General features: G+C 41.7%; 1 protein-coding gene across 1 annotated transcript in view; it reads left to right on the top strand.

Annotated features, from left to right (window-relative positions):
- Nucleotides 1-17,822, top strand: part of tenm1 (teneurin transmembrane protein 1) — a 180,259-nt gene that overhangs the window by 76,239 nt on the left and 86,198 nt on the right. Inside the window, exons 6-7 of the mRNA XM_035162292.2 lie at nucleotides 4,963-5,136; nucleotides 16,580-16,782. Of these exons, the coding sequence (XP_035018183.2) occupies nucleotides 4,963-5,136; nucleotides 16,580-16,782 (377 nt within the window). The remainder of the gene's footprint in view (nucleotides 1-4,962; nucleotides 5,137-16,579; nucleotides 16,783-17,822) is intronic.

The following is a 17,822-nucleotide window of genomic DNA, read 5'->3' as shown; positions in this document are numbered from 1 at the left end:
AAAGATGGACACTGACAGAGAGATGGATTGACAGACAGAGGTATAAGAGGTTGAGAGTGAAGGTTCATGCTGAGCACATGCTGCTTGCATAAGTGACTGCATGCTGCGTGTGTGTCTGTGCTAGTGTGTATGTATTTTGTGTGTCCACACATACGATCAAAAATGTATTGAATCCTGTAGGCAGTAGAGTTAAGAAGTGAGGGAAGCAGTATTTTTACTACTGTAAATTCTCATTTAAAAGTTTTGACATCTGAAAGTTCGGACCATGGTACAAACCAAGGTTTTGCAATTTAGGGAGTGGACAAAAGAAATTGTACATGTACATCCTGTTGTCATCACCTACATGGGTTGTCATCATTATGGTATTATTACCAGCAAAGTTATCACCAACAAAATGAATAACTTCTTCATTGGTGGGGAAAACAGCAAGAAATACTACTTCCTCTTCTTTTCCTTCATTTATTATTTAATGCTGTCTCAACCTTCTGCATTTGGTCACTTAATTTTGGTCCATTAGTCCAGACTGTGGGCTTAGGAACTCTTCATACTTGTTAAGTTGTTTCAGACTAAACTGAAAAGATAGCTTTACAGCATAGATATAAAGGACAAATAACACACTGCAACAGTTTAATTTCACTTGGGACAATCGTTGGTTATTCTCCTTTAGTTTCCCTCTCTGCTTCCAAACAATTAATCAATACATCTGACCAAGAACGATTAAATGAAAAGACTTAAAGACAGAAACACTGCAGCTTCATGGATAATTCAATGATATCCTGCTATAATTGTGTCACCACCATCAGTTTTAATTATTTCACTTCTGATTTTAAGAACCAGGCTGTATTTCCATCACTTTGTTGGAGCAGATGGCTGTAAATACTATAACACCCACGAGCCTCGACTGCCATTGCTATGGGGAAAAAGAAGCCTGTCGGTGGCAAGAATCAGAGCTGCAGCAAATTCAGAACACTTTTTCATTGCAATTGGGAGCAAAATACTCCGCTGTGGTTCAATTTATCTAACTTTGACCTTGAATGTGTGAATTCATTTAAATAGTCTGGCATTTTGGAGAAGAAGAATACATGGTTTCTTGGCAGGGGTTAGATTAAGGGGCATTCATACCCTGTCTTTGTCACTTTAAAGGCACGCCTAGATTTCGGTACCTTTGGACAGAGCCAAAGCTAACCAACTGTGGGAGTTAGCTTTATGTGTACCATACAGACATGACAGTGGTATCAATCTAATCCCTTGATAAAAAGTTAGTAAGCATACTTTCCAAAATGTGAAACTATTCCTTTTTACTGCTGAATTCCCTACTTACTGTGTGCACTCACCATAAGCAGTGCACACAGCTGAATCTTAAATCGACTGTGACCGAATTTTCGTGACCAAAATGCAGTCAAGAGCAAAGCTGGATTGCCTACAGGGCAAATTGTGCAAATGCCCCAGATGTCAGATACCTGTCGTGAGATATATGACTAGGTGGATCTTTAGCAATTACTCATATGTTTGACAGCTTGTACCATTAAAGCAGAATTAAATTTAAAGTAGACTTGAAACCTAAAAAGATAAAGGCAAGATTAGGTCTGCGTACTTCAGCCAGGCCGAAATTTATTTCTGTGGGACGATACCGATTATAGGGAGTAACATTTCTGATGCCGATTATGACAAAGAAATTAAATTGATGCTAAATATTTTACAGTTTAAAGTTTAACTTTACCATAAATATATATAAAGAAGAAAACACAAATACAACCAATTGCTAAGAACTCTAATTAAGAAAATAAACAAATTTTGAACGGAAAATGTAAACAACAAATGCACCTCTTTTCTGCATTTTTCATTTTGTAAAATAAAAATCTTCATAGTGGTGGATATCGGCAAATATAATTGCTGATAGCGATACTTCTAAATGGGTATTTACCAAATTGTTTAAGCTGTCTGATAAACATTTTTACTTATAGGTTTCATTTTGTTCAACAAATTGAATTGGCACATCTAGAAAAAAGAAAGTAAATGGACCTTTAGTTGTGATCGTTTTGTCAAACTATGTTTCTAAGGTGAAGAATAGACCTTCAATATTTGCAAATCTTTCGTACTGATTCAAGCAGGAGAGTTTCATGCCTACCAAAGCCTGGGGAAAGCTTTGCCTTGCACTAAATAATTGAGACTGCAAACAATCCTAAGTTCCACTTCAGCTGTATCTTCAAATATAAACATTTTTAAAGCCCTAGTCTTGTCCTTGCCTGTGGATCCCAAATTAGTTTTTAAATACCCAGAATTAACACGGTCAAGTGAAAAACAACAAACATGTCCTCAGCAGGCTTAAGATGACTGTGAGTACATCAGGTCCTCGAAAGTACAAGAGCCTACGCAGAAACTCGCACTCTCCACCACCATCCTGTCATCATCAAGGTCCTTCTCTGTCCTCGCCTCCACGTGTGTCAGTGTGTGTGTGTGTGTGTGTGTGTGTGTGTGTGTGTGTGTGTGTGTGTGTGTGTGTGTGTGTGTGTGTGTGTGTGTGTGTGTGTGTGTGTGTGTGTGTGTGTGTGTGTGTGTGTGTGTGTGTGTGTGTGTGTGTGTGCTCTGTGACTCTAGATGCTAAGTGTTCTAGCAAAAAGGTCAACAGCCATAAAGCTAGAGAGTGCGCGAGATGCAGTCTGATGAGCAGGAGCAGGAGGAGTAAAGTCTGAGGGGCTATCGAGGAGGGATGGAATGGTTAAGAGGAGAAGATAGGAGAGCCCTGTGGAGGACTGTCGCTGCCGAGTCATTACTGGAGTGGGTGACACTTGGCTAACGGAGGTGGGGGTTCCGGAGTACAAGGAGAGAAGAAAAGCAATTCAGATGAGAGGAAGTGAGGAGAGAATGGAGCATGAGAGATTGAATGGTGAAAATCCTAAATGTTTCAGTTTGGGAATAACTTGTTATCCTTCACTGAGCACTCTTACAGACTAATTTATGAAACTATGATAGGTTGTTCCACTCTACTGCATAATATAATGCAGTAGAAACAGTGATGATGCATACAGACCTACATTTGTGGCTGCAACACTATATTTCATGTCTACTTCTAATGGGAGAGAATTGATAACGGGCCGTATTTCAAAGGAAATCTCTCCTGTATTGTTTCTCAATCTATCTTGGTTAAATAAAATGCGATTCCGACTGTCGTCAGTTTGTTTCTCTGCCAATTCCTCTCTACTTGGTTGTGTCTTTTTTCTCCAACCTGTCTGCTAAAGATGCAGTACAAACCGCTCCAATCACCAGAGGGGATTTTGTTGGAAACTTTAACCCATGAAATTGAATGTACAAGGTAGACATCAGAATCAGTCATTACAGCTAATGTCACAGCAATGCATTAATTATAAAGTCCGCCCACACTAGATTTTTTTATAATGAAAAATAAGAAAAGTACTGTGAAGGAAAGAAAAAAAATTTAAATAAGTGACTTGTACCCACCCTGATTTGAAGAATCTGTACGTGTCCATGTCTAGTCTCGTCACAGGCTGACAGTTCAATTAGTATGAATTAAATGATGCATGGCGTCTCCCTCATGGCCCCAGTAATCGTCAGTGTTCTGCTTTGAAGGGCTCATATTGTGCATGAGTAGATAGCTAAAGCAACAGTGGCTCGGGCTAGTCAGGAGTCGAAATTTATGATTTTCTGATCCCCATAGATGCTGGAGTGGAGCATGGGACCAAATTGGCTTCAACTCGCACAGCTCATCATGGATTTGCTGTATTTTTCAGAAAATAGTTTTTTTTTTTCCCGCGCTGTTGCAAAGCGACTGCAAATGGCTTTGAACTATCTGGAGTTTTAATTAGGTATTTCTCATCAGCTGGGGATGGAGTGTGGGTGAGTGTATAGGTGTGTGGGTGTTCACCCATGCATGCACACAACAAAACAGCAGGCACATTAACGCACTTGTGCGAATGTGCTGTACCTGTGTGATTGTGCTGGTCATGCTGTGTAATTGTGGATTTGTTTTTTTCTAAGCAGCCATTTTGTGCAAGCGCGTGTCAAGTGCTTTTTCTGGGTGTCGGCAATCAGGCGTCAGAAGACAGACAGCGGAGATGTTTGAAGTCGTTAGAAGTTCCTTACCTTGATCTGCATGCAGCAGCCATCCTCTGACTGCCACCAGCGCAGAGGAACTTTGTGATTTGAGTCTTTGCTGTTGTTTGATGTGCGGTATGTGTCAGAGGAGGGAAAATAACCTGCAACGATTTACTTCATTTGCTTTGTTCTTCCTATCAGCAAAGAGACGTTACCTTTTTTTTTTTTTTTTTTTTGAGATTAGTGAAAACTTAAGCAGTGTTGGAGTACAATCAAACATGAATGGAGCCTGATGACTGGTCAGAGGAAGGTGAATGTTTTAATGAACGTTTAATTGACGGCCTTGCAAGACACTAATTAATTTCCTTAATGGGCAGGTGTTTGTTGTTTTTATTTAACAGCATGTTGGATTGTTGTCCTAGTAAACAGTTTTATGAGTGGGAGGGGGAATCCGGTATCCTCCCAAATCCTTTGTTGTTTAAAAGGCCCATATGGATTGTGAATCGGCAGCAGCTTTCAAAGCATCATTAGTCATGCATAAAAGACTGTGTTAGCTCTTTAATACCAGCCCTGGGCTCAGGCTCTGAAGATCTGCCTTAATTGCCCACCTCTGCCGTGTGCAGTGTTCACATGTGCATGTGTACGTGCATATGTGTGTGTGTGTGTGTTTACAAACATGAGAGCAAGTTTATGTGTGTGTGTTGTTAGTGTACTTGCTAATCGTCCATTGTGTTGCCAGGCACTAATAGGCACATAAACTGAGTCAGACCTTTAAGATGGGCATTAAAGAAGATTCAGACACACCTCCATGCATGCTCTGAATAATGATCCTTTCTATCTGCTGTTCCTCTCCCTTTGGCTGTCATTGTGTGTCTGTGTGTCTGTGTGTGTGTGTTTGTGTGTGTGCAGCGGTCCACCTGTTAGGTCTGACCTGGCATCTGCGGCACGGCGAGAGCCAGCTGTACGAGAACGGCCTGAGCTCGGCGGACCATCAACAGGAGGACCGCGGCAAAACCAGACCCACCAGCTCCATACAGCTGCTGGACACACTCAACCCGGAAAACACACACACTGGGGACAGAGGTGAGCTGACACACACACACATTCACAGTATTGCACCCCAATAACAGATGTTCTGCACTCAAATATTGACAGGTAACAGAGCAAATGTAAGACAGTAATTTTTAATTTAGTAAACATTAAAGGGAAAAAATTAACAGTGGCTTTCAGCGTTTCATTTCATGTTAACAGTGCTTGGCTGCTTTTAATTTGTGTGCTGTTAAACCAGGACTTTTCCTATTATATCATAATACTATTTAAGCCAAGCTTATTTTGGTAAGTCAGGTTATTTTCAGGAAATTCCATTTCAAAATAGCTCTAAACTAAGTTTTGCCTGAGTTACTATGGAAACGTATCCCTCCAGAATAGCCTGTATCTAGTTTGCAGGTTGAACATGAGTCCATTTGTAGTACACATGTGAGATTTATCAATTTTTGACATGGGCTGCACTGATTTTACACATCAAAGTGTGTTTACCAGTTTTGGGGAGTAATACTACACATGTGAAAAGGTCCTCTGGAGCCATATTAATGCCTTGGAGCCAAATAAAGAGAGCATCACAAAATCTGATAAGTTGCGGTAAATGATGTCTTGGGGCAGTGCCGGTTGGGGCTGAAGACCAGAGGTTTGAAAAATGTAATGAATCTGGGGAGTAGAGCTAGAAAGATGTGAGATTTCCAGTCCTCTGTATCCTGCTCCCCATCGCTGCTGGAGGCTACATTAACTGTACAAGCAAAACACACATGAGCCAAACTGTTGCTGGTTGAGTTGCATTGTGGGTAATGTAGGTGACAGGTTATGACAAGGAAGTGTGTGTATTAAAAAAAGACATTAGCTGTGTCTCAATTCAGGGTCTGTCGGAGGAAATAGTCTGCGCTATCGACGAAGTAGTGCAACGTAGACCAGACCGTCTCATTTTGATTTGGTCTAACGAGGATTTCCATGATCGGTGTCCCCAGTTTACCCTGCCATTACTGTCGCCTAGCAACAGAAACATTTTAATGCGTTTTTCTTTTTTTTAACATGTTTTTCGTTAGCTGTTCGGTTGAGTTGAAGTGTGATAGCGTGATAACGTGTAGGATTGGACATCATGTACCTTGCCAGCGCCTTTTCTCTTTGAAAAGTGGTTTGTCATTGAAGTGGAAAGAATCCTGGCATTGTTTGGAGTCTCCAAACAATGAAAATGGGACCGTCTAATTATGCCGCTGTGGTACGATCAGTCTTCAAATGCAGCCTCCAAAGAATGAAGCCCCTGAATTAAGACATAGCTAATATATCTAGTTCTTCTGCTTTTGCACATTTTTCCAGTCAACATACATTAGGGTCCAAAAGTCTGAGACTTTTCTGGATCCCACTGTTCTTGTTTTTTACGAACCCTGACACTTTGACCCCTTGCAGACTAAAAAGTATTATTTTATGTCATCTAAATGAAATCAAAGAAAGGGCTATCCAGCAGCATATACAAATACAAAAGCATATTTACACGTCTTTACACTGTTTTTTCAATTTATTAATGCTCTTATGTCAGTTTTATGCAATCACATGGAAATAATCTGACAATAATGCTAATTGTCTTAAATGTCCTTATTATATCTTTTTTTACCTGGCTTCTAATGTTGTTATAGGTATATATTGTACATCTTAACATCAATTTTGTTAATTAATTTTATGACTGTTATCATTGAGAACTGACTCAAACAGTGTTTGATATCAAAGGTGTGTGTTCCAAGGTGATGCAATAAACCCGTATTTGATAAACCAATATTTAGTCTGCTCACATTAGCTATGTATAAGCTTTGATAGACTTAATGCAACTCCCCTGGGGCAAGTGTATACTTTCACACACTGAACATGACCCCACAGAACATAATTGTTACATATTATTGTTATACTTGTACCTTCCTTTAGAATATTCACCTCACCGTTAAGATACTCCGCCGCCCCCCTGCCCCCCCGGCACATCACTCCGCAGGTCAACAAGTGACTCTGCTCCTCTGATGCTTTCTAATCACTCACACTAAGAACTGATCTTGAGGAAAACCTGCTGAATTCATATTTATGTTCCTGGACAAACAGGGCGTTGCTTCTTCTTCAACAATGAAGTTAAAACACCACATTAAGTCATAATCTGCGGGAAGAACATCTGTATGCAGATGTGTGTGTGTTTGTGTGTGTGTTTGTGTGTGTGTTACTGTTCGTCTCTGTCCCTCTTCACACACAAACTGATAATAACATGTATTTAGTTATTAATCGATGATGTCGGATCATGAATCCGGATCGTACTTGTACTGTACGTGTCCTAATAAGTTGTGATCAGTGACAGTGTTTAGTGTTAAAGTGTAAAGTGAGCGCAGGTCAGCGGGGCCGTGAGGAGGAAAACGACTCTGACAACCGAACCTTTAATGTGCGTCTGTCCTGATCAGCTGTGGTCCTAATTTTACAAAAAATGATCGATTATGTTCTGTCTCTGCATCCATTCAGAGTTGTCCAAGTCCGCATCGCGATGCATCTAAGAATCAAGACATTTCTGCACCTCTAGTTTGCATACATAACACATTTGGCACAATAAATGTTCCAATACGCTAGAGTGACATCAGTGCAGGGATCAGCCTTCAACTGATTACTCATTTATTAGAAAGGCAAGGAAATTGGTTAATCATGTCCCCTCTTAGCAAGTACGTGACTGGAATATTCTTTCTCTACTCAGCTGTCTCTCAACTAGCCAGCAGAATTACTAACACCAATTTAACCCCATGATATGGGACATTAATTGTGAGTGTTCCAGGTCATGAAGTCAGGCAGGACACAGCAACCTTCACGCTTAGCTTGACTGATGGATATTACATTGGATGCTGTTGAAGCCCATGTTCAGCACTTATATTGGGAATGCGCAAACCAAACTGCAACCCGCTGCAATTTAGGTAACCTGGGACATCCGTAAAGCAACTGTTCTTGATGAATCCTCACATTCTGCGGATTAACACTCATCAGTAGCTAAATCCTCCGATAGAGCACGCAGGGGTCGCGGAATTTGCTTCCAAGTGTTGCATCACGACAATCTATTGTTTCAACTGCCATCGCGTTACATGCTTAATGAAAGCTGGGAAATCAAAATGGGCAAAGCTAAGCTGTCGATGCAGGGGACTGAGATTAATAAAATTGGCACGGTGGAGGTGGTCCCCGGGCAGAGGAGGGCCAGAGAGATTAGAGATTAGGCTGTAATCCAGTGTGGCAGATTATCACGCTCATCCTGCTGTACCCATCACCTCTCACACCAAGAGACCACACAATCCCCTAGATTACACAGCGAAGGATGGTGAGAGGAGGCTGCAGGGAACAGGAGGGATAAAAACACGACACGGCAGGGAGAGAGAAGAGTGAGTGATGGGAGGAGAGAAGAATGACTGATGGATACCAATCTACTTGAAGGACGTTTCACATGCTCACCATAAATGATACCTCAGGCATCAAAGTCATTGTTGATGTTAAAATGTTCAAGAAATAACTTATTAGCCAATTTCATTAACTTTGTCAACAAAACAAAGAAACCAAGCAGGAAAATGTTCCTATCTTCTACTGAAATAAATGATTTTCATTTTTTATTGCACAGCTATAAACACAAGTAACATCATAACAGTGGGGGCATAAAGATAGCAGAGGAGAATGATTGGAGGATAGTTATCAGCTTCTGCTTGCTTTGAAATAAACTGATGACACAGTAGGGAGAGATGAAACGAGCTTGCTGGAATGATTGGAAGGTAGTAATCTTCTTGTGTTCTTGTTCATGTATTTTTAGTGTTGTTGTTTTTATGTCAACTTCAGTGCCATAGAGATAGGCTCTTCTTTTGATTTGTTGGATCGGCGCCGAAATTCGGGCTCCGAAGTGGCAGAATTCTAATCTACCTCGCGAGGCAGTTTACAGCGCGACACCAGATACTAATTGACACGTTGTGTCATCCGCACAAGGCTCGTGTCTTGTCAAGCCGTGTGCGCTGTGTTTTATGTTCCTCGTGCTATCTCTCCTGCAGTTTGGAGAGATCACCAGGAGCCCTTCTTAGTCCTCCACACATAAAAGACTCTCTAATTAGTGCTACATTAATTGCCACTCACCCCATGATTATCAACCTCAGGCTGATGTACATGCACCTAAATCTTTCTCTTTTCTCTGGACATGCATGCATACGAGCATGTGGACACGCCCACACACGTCACACACACACACACATACATGCACACACAGAAATTCCTCTGGCACAGATGAAAGTAGAAGTGCCCGGAGATTAACATTTTCTGTCAGTGGATTCCCTGCCTTAATGAAGTACATCAGACTTTGGGAATAATATTTCACTCAACGTGATACGCCGAATATATTAATGATGTGAAATGATAAAAACTGACATACAGTAGAGGGGCATATTGCCTCATTATAATGTGAAGATGATGAAACGTGGAGCTCGTGGAACGCCGTCTGAGCCTATCCGGTGATCATATAAACCCCTGTATGAAAGTAGAATTAGGGCTGAATTGTTTTTACTCTATGTGACTGTGTGGTTGGAAATGGTGTGTAGATGGATGGAATGTGACACAGACAGAGAGAAGGGCTCTTAAAGAGCACATCAATATTCTAGACTGCGTGCAGAGAGAGTGGAGGGGAGGGAGGCTGAGCACTGTGCATGTGTGCAGTCAGTGCAGAAGTGTAAGAAAGTGTGCATATTGTATGTATGTATGTGGGAAAAATAATTGTGTGTGTGTGTGTGTGTGTGTGTGTGTGTGTGTGTACGTGTATTTGTGAGACTCTGTGTGGGTGAGATGAGTGTTCATGTGCGTTGTGCATGTGTGCTAACGCTGATGGACCGGTCCCTGTTACACTGGTCTCATTGATTTTCTCACGCTGGGATACAATCTCAGCATGTAACACATGCACGCACACACGCACACACACACACACACACACACACACACACACACACACACACACACACACACACACACACACACACACACACAGACACACACACTCACTCACACACTCACTCACTCACAGACACACATGCAGAGAGTATAGATCATTTAGTGAACCCCCTGCCTGAGTGCCTCGACTTGAGAAAGCCCAACAGCAGCAACATGTCTGTCTGTTATTTAGCCTACAACCAAAACATCTAAATATTGCTGAAGAAATTCGACATAATTTCAAGCTGCTATCAGTATTTACAGTGTAGATGACACATTTTCAAAGGCAGAGGACTTAGTTCTGCTGCGTCTTGACATTTCAGGGTAGCAGATTGATGTCTTAGGCTCCGACATCAAAGACAAAAAAGTCAATTTTTATCTTCTTGGTGAACAGATTAGAACGTCCTTTTTGATTATTGAAATAAATCCTCCTGCCATAGTGTGGCTAAACAGATTTTTTTAGGTGCATACACTTTGACTGAGTAGGCCCATTATATGCTGAGGTTTTACTTCATTACATTTATTTGACAGCTGGAATTAAGAAGTGCTTAACTAAGATTTAACAGAAAAATCTGAAGCATTGACAACACAACCAATTGTAATATATTGAATCATCCAATGGTATATGAAGTGGTTAATATATGACAATTTGTCTGTTGAAATAAGTACTAATACTTCATAAATCTTAAAGCTTTTACACTGACACTTTAGGTTTTTGTACTTAAGTTAGATTTCAAAGGCACAAATTGTAATTTAGTGTTTTTAGCATTGTCTCCAAGTATTTTTCTATAACAGTGGTTCCAAACCTGCGGTGAAAGACACCCCCAAGTGCTTAAAAGATTATTCATGATTAAAAAGAAGTTAAAAGGATAATGTCTTAAATACTGAATACTACTTCTACTACTACTACTACTACTACTGAATAATTCACAATCCTTCAAATACCAACAATCTAAGACTGAAAACTCTCTGTAGTCAAACTGGCCATAGCTGAAGGAGCAGTTTCACGAGGCTGCCCCTGTTATGTAGGATAGAAACAATAAATTGAACTCCACAGCAGCTTTGCCTTTGGCTTTGATTTGCCTTTGGCTTAGGATGAACTGACTTGTATTTTAAGTCTGTCACATAAATCATTTCATCAGTATGTGCTGACCGTTGATGGCCTTTGCTGTAAAGAATCTATTGCATAAGGTTGAAATGATAAAGGAATGGTTACTGTGTACATAAACTAGGATTACTGAGCAAAAAGCATATAAATGTGGCTGATGTTCAGTTCTGCAAAACAGAAATACAGAAAAGACAAAGTGCAGTTGTACCGATTTATACAGATTTCCAGGGTTCATAAACATAAGCAGTAGATGGTGCAAGATAAACAAATGCCACGCAGACAAACCTCAAACAGAATACAAACAGCAACCAGATGGAAATATGTGTCTTATTGTGTTGAGTAGAAATTTGAGGACTGTTTGTTTCCTGATTGCTTCACAGTGATCTACTGTGTTCATCTGCCGTTACGTTTTTGTCCCTTCAGTCAATGGCAACATTAGGCTTTTCAAGCTCTTTGTTCCAAACTGTTGACATACAAACGTATCAAGACAAAATCTGAATCACACTTACACAGATGAAAGAAAACCAAAGGCTGTGTGACAGCAAAAAGGGATTAGAGATGTGAGTTAATTGTTTGCTACCTACATTGATGGAAATACAGTTACTGGCTCAGCTTTTTCATCTGAAATGTAAGAACTCTGGATCATCCAGAATTTTCAGGAAGCAGTCATTGGACATGTTCTGGATCTGCCACTGATGACCACACAAAGGTATCAGGTCGCACATAATGATTTATTTAAAATGGTAACGAGCTTCAAAGCCTAGTAAACAATGCTCTGTAGTAATATATATTCATGACAAAATAGGCAAAAGTACAAGTTAACAAAAACACTGTCATGGCTTCCTCGTGAAGAGCTTAATACTCAGAGCGGGGCTTTATTTCAGTCTGATGAATTAATTGACATAAACTCCAGTGTTGCTAAATTCTGATTGGTGCATGAATGTATGTCTGATTACTGCCTACTTCAAACCAGTGAAAAGAGCACAAGTGGGGGAAAAGCATATTTTGAAATAATCCAGCCTGTTCTTACTCTGGTATTTTCAAGTGATGATAGAACGACGCTGAATGAGAAAACACATTTTCAGGGTCTTCAAGTACGTCCCCCACTGCCTTGAGTTATGATAAAATCTGCTGTTTAGGGAATAAAAAAGATACAATATGGATTTATGCCTTGATTAAAATTAGCAGCATGGATTCCAACCAAGTTATTTTTCTTTTCTTTCTGAGCCCAGACTGAATTAGTCCGCGCTGAGGAGAGGGCAATAAAAAAAAGAAAGACTTAAGCGTTCTATCCATGTGTCAATTTATGCAACACATACTACACGTGTAACAATGTAGGTGCACTCAGAGCCCCATGGAGTGAATGAGTTTGTGAACAGTCAGACATGTCTGTCACAGACATAGCCCGAGGCCTGACGATGGAAGGTGAGGACGGCGGAGTAATGGAAGGCCCTAAGGCCAAGAGCATTATCTTCTCCTGACTCTGACTGACACTCATTAGGCTGCACAGTGGAGAGAGGAGGCTGAAAGCTTATTAAGCCACCTGCTCAAAAGGCCCTTAATTGAATCCAAGTAATTATAGAGACCTTGCCCATTGTGATATTTTTATTCATCCTGCGGCAAACTCAATCTCGCTTGCATTTGGAACACTATTAATGTTGTCTGCAATGTGTGAGGGATTCACACACAGGCCTACGCTTCAGTATCGACTAACTTGTGCAGACACACACACACACACACACACACACACACACACACAGCAACGCAAGGTCCCCCCAGACATGTCCCATCACCAAGACCCGAGCTTCACTTTTACTCGGTTCCCTGCTTCATTAGAATGTGAAGGATAATAACATTAATTGCAAAGACAGTTTAGTTCCTTTGAAAATAGATTACAGGTGTAATTGTTTTACCTGAATAAGCCGTAGGCAAGAAAAATTAATTAGACCTCGTGTCCTAATGTAGCTCATCTCCTTCTTTGGCCTGGTGCACTCGCACGCTCGACGCTCGCGAAAGTCAGACGCAACACACACACACAGACAGATGGTCAGGCAAACCCGCACCGACTTTGTGAGAAACCCATTTAATAAGAAGGATGAAGGCTGACAGTGCGGAGGAGATGTTTGCCAGTCATTAGAAACGGGAAGTTAAGTTAAGAGTGTGACTGTAAAAACCCATCCTGGTCCAGATGTCCTGTCTCATTGGCACCTTTCAAGGGCTAATTTACCAGAGAATATTGCAGTGTGCTGCGGGTTGTAGGTGAACAGTGTCGATGAGGGCATCAGCGGTGTTACGCGTGCACCATGTCGCACTGCCGCTGTAATTGGGTGAGGCAGCATCATTATTATACTGAACACTGTGTTGGATATAAGCAACCTGCCCACAAGGGCCCGTTGCGTCTAATAGCAGACATGAATAAGCGATGCAACACTTTGATCGCCCCCTTTAAAGAAGCTCAACATTTGAAAGAAACCTTAACACATTTCTGCTTACAACTTGCTTCTTCTGCCAACTGATGATGAAAAGCACAAGAGGACATTCATGTGATGCCATTTATTTTTATTTTTGTTGAGAAACCGATAGCAAGTGTGAATTTCAAGCTGCTTTTTCCTTATTAACGCCCCCAGATAGCAAGGTGTGAAGACATTTTTACCTCTCTGTTCACTTGTTTAAGCTTATATTGCTTTTTCCGGCCAAATAGGTATAAACAGAGATTTTTTCTGTTGTGAAAGATGTTTTTACAAAGAGCAGTCTCAGGTTTTTTTTGCTTAGATACACAGGGCTACGGTGCAGTTGGAACACATTGACTGACAGCAGTAATCTGAGCAGCTTGGGAGGCCTGGAGCAGCCCCAGTCACCATGTGATCCGTGTGGTTTTCAATCCTTCCCTCTTTTCACCGGAGCGCCAGATTCTGTGCTGCAGAGACAGAAGGAGAGAGCGGGAGAGATGCAGCGAGGATTTTTCTTCTTTCATGCATTTGCAGCTGTAACTTGACACCACCACCTCCTCTTTGGACATGGTCCTCTCATCGCCTCTCTTCCTCCTCTTTTTCATCCTTTTTTTCCCCCACCCCCACCCCCTTGTCTCTCCAAACCCGTCTGCCCAGCCTCACGGGAGACCTAAGCGCCGCTTTCTGTCCCCATGTTGCATCAGAAACAGAGAGGCGCTATACAGTAATTAGCATCAGAAGGAGTTGCCTGCTCATCTGCCAGGCAGCCTGCCGGTCAGCCTGCTCGTCGGCCCGCCTGCACGCCTGTCTAGCCGCCAGTGTGCTGCCAACTGCCATGCCCTATTCATGTCCAATTCATCTAGTGCTGGATAAAAGGCTGCTTTCCTGGGGACATCCATCCCTCTGCTGGCCTTTATATTTTGTGGCGAGGCACAGGAGTGAGGATTAGCATTAAAAGGAATAGACTGCTGAGGTACACTCGGCAGGAGTGTGTGAATGCCTAACTCGGTTCTACCAAGCTGCCTTTATTCTAATTGGTCGAGATATCAGCAGTCGGATAATTTATGTTTCTCCTTTTTCTCTTTTTATCACAAACCTTTTTGAACCGTCTTTTTGTTTTCAGCCCCTCTCATCTTTCTCTCCCTTTTGTCTTTTTCCACCACTTTTTCTCTCCCACTGTCTTGTCACCGCTCAGTCTAGTTCAATCAATTAACCAATTAATCAATTTATTTTTCAATCCCATCGTCCATAGAAGATAAAGATAAAGGGAATGGAAGAAAAAAAGAACAATCCTGTGTTTTGGGCTTTTATTTGCATAATATTTGACATTTTGTAGTAGATCTCAAATTAAAAGAAATGTTAGTATGAAACAATAGTATATCAAACAGTTCTGTTGAGCTTTAACGCCATGTTGAGCCATGTTAATAATTTTTACTCAGCTTTTTAACATGACCCCATTTGAAGATATGTAATGAAATATGGTCTTGAACACGCGTGTGTGCTTTTTTCTGCACCAGCAGCTATCAAACAGTAGTGTGTTAAGTATTTAGATATTATTATATTATTAAATGAATTCACACTTATCATCACGATGTTTGCTCAACACACAAACTCTCTCACACACTCACACGCAAAAGTATTTTTATATCCGATTATTGGATTAATCCATGGAATAATCAATAGAATACTTGATTACTAAAATAATTGATAGCTGCAGCCCTAGTCATGACCAAATGTAGGTCTGAACCCCCCAGTATCTACAGCCATGCTAGCAGCTCTGCAGTTTTTTGAGTAATGTTTTCCATGCAACATTTCGTTTAAAGCCACAAATTCAACTTCCTGGTGGTGCTTTGGGAAAAGTCAGCAGGATCTATTTTATGTGCGCCACGAAAGTCTGTAAAAAATTGTGTGGCAATCCATCAAATAGTTTCAATGTGGATTGTGTTGGAGAGACCAACAGAACAACAGACCAATATTGCTATTGAGAGAACCAGCATGGCTAAAAACAGTGACAGAGGAAACCGGAGCTCTCACAGGCCTGCACTCTGTGCCTCCCTATCCCTGTGACACTACATGTGATATATGTCAGCTCGCCTGTAGGTGTGCATGCTGTCGCCATAATGGAGTGGTAAAGCTGTTGGCATTATGGATTGAGAGCGAGCGGCCACGTCCATGAATCTGCCCCTAACTGTTCTTCTGCCTTTGTGGCCGTAACGATCGGCTGGCTCCCCTCTGTCACCGTATTTCCTCCATCTTAGTTTAGAAGCAGAGATATATTTCTCCATAAAGGCAGACACAAAGAGGGCTCGGACGCTTCGCCTGCTCCCCTACACAAAACACTCAGGCCTGGTGGTTGATAAAGGCTTATGGAGAGCAGCGGAGAGGATGGCCAGGGACTGCTGGAAAGACCCATTCTCTTCACACACAAAGACAAGCTCTCAGTCAAGACACTATCTGTGTGCTGTAACGCTGTTTGTGAATGCCTGCGTGCACGTGTGTGCACGTGTGTGTGTGTGTGTGTGTGTACCCCTGCCCTCCTCACTCTCTGTCATCAACCTCTCTGTCTCTCCTTTCACACGCATGCTAACACATACACACACATTCTTTTTTTTCTTTCTTTCTTGTTAGAAGATGCTAATATAGCACATCACAAAGCCCCAGTGGACAGCTCTCAGACAAAACACTCCCTTTCTAAAGCAGCTCATCTTTATGCAGAGTCTATCCTAAGCATTGCCAAAGCAGGGTCTCTTGAAAAGCAGGACTTTCACCAGCGCTCAGTCACTCCTGATGTCTATTCAGTCTCACTTCATTAGCACGGCCGCTGATCACGCTAATGTTTGAGGACATCAGGTTGGTTATTAATTGCTCCCTCTGATACCGAATGGAACTCGCTGTCGACCTTGATAAATCTGCCGTATTTGACCTAACAATATCCCCTGTCTGTGGTTTTTACCTGCAGAGAAGTGGGTGCGAGGCCGAGCCATCGACCGAGGCGAGGTCGACGTCGGCACCCAGCAGAGCCAGGCGATCCCGCCGGGCCTTTTCTGGAGGTTTCACATGACTGTGCACCATCCGACCTACATCAAGTTCAACCTCTCGCTCTCGCACAACGCGCTGCTGGGGGTCTATGGACGCAGGAACATACCACCTACACACACGCAGGTAAAGGAGGCTCCTGTTAGAGCATGCTGTTTACCCAGATGGGCTTATTTGCTTCAGCTACCTCAGAACACATCCAAACTAATGCACCTTTTTCCTCTCTGCTTTGGCCTTTCATCTACACTAAGGCAGTTTTCAACTCTAATGTGCTTCAATCATGATTTCTTTATTTCAAACATACAAAAATACTTTTTTCGGGCCATATTTCAAAAAATTATATTAGGTAGAAAAATGACTGTGAATCAAATGTGCTCAATAAATGTATTTTCCTGCTATCCATATCCATCGTCTCCCCCAATCTCTGCCCTGTGCTCTGCTTAATTTCCGCTGCATGCTCACTCAGCCTGACAATACGTTACAGTGAGCCACACTTTCACCCAATCTGGAAATTGGAATTGGTTTTTGCCGATTCACTGTTTTGTCTCCAGTCAAATTGCTTGTAGATTGCTTGTACTACAGAAGTAAAGGTTGTGAATGTGCAGTGCTGCTAAAGTCCAGTGGCTTGGTCAGTGACAGTAATTATTCAGTACAGTTTGAAGGTTTGGTGTTAAGGATTCATGTGCAGTAACAACTAGAGAAATAAGGCACCACTGGGAGAATGGTAAATAGGCATTTCTACCTTGCTTTCTTATTGGACCTCTTCCATATCTGAGGCAGGTCAGGTTGTGTGATTGTGTGGCAGTAAAGCTGACTTCCTGTCACCTCTAACCTTGTCTGTGATCACTCATTTTAAAAGATCAGTAAAGCCACAAAAGAAACAATACAGGTAACAATAAACTGCCTGTTTTGTCTGACAGGTTTGTGAGACTGAAATAACGATTTGATCGACACCTCAGTGCAGCCGAGCAGGAATTGTTGTCTGCTTGTTTAACAGATAGCATTTACGAGCCATGAACAAATCACTGTTTTATACCTGTTCTGACAACAGCACCAGAAACTATGCAAATGAGAACAATTACATTTTGAGCTCAGCTGTATTAATAGGATGATGGAAAATCAAGTTTTACTTGCTGAGACGCAGAAGAATGATCAGGCTGTGTGGC

Source organism: Hippoglossus stenolepis, chromosome 7 (assembly GCF_022539355.2).
Source record: "Hippoglossus stenolepis isolate QCI-W04-F060 chromosome 7, HSTE1.2, whole genome shotgun sequence".
Lineage (NCBI taxonomy): Eukaryota > Metazoa > Chordata > Actinopteri > Pleuronectiformes > Pleuronectidae > Hippoglossus > Hippoglossus stenolepis.
The sequence above is the reverse complement of the archived record's forward strand: the minus strand, read 5'-3'. Positions and strand labels throughout refer to the sequence as shown.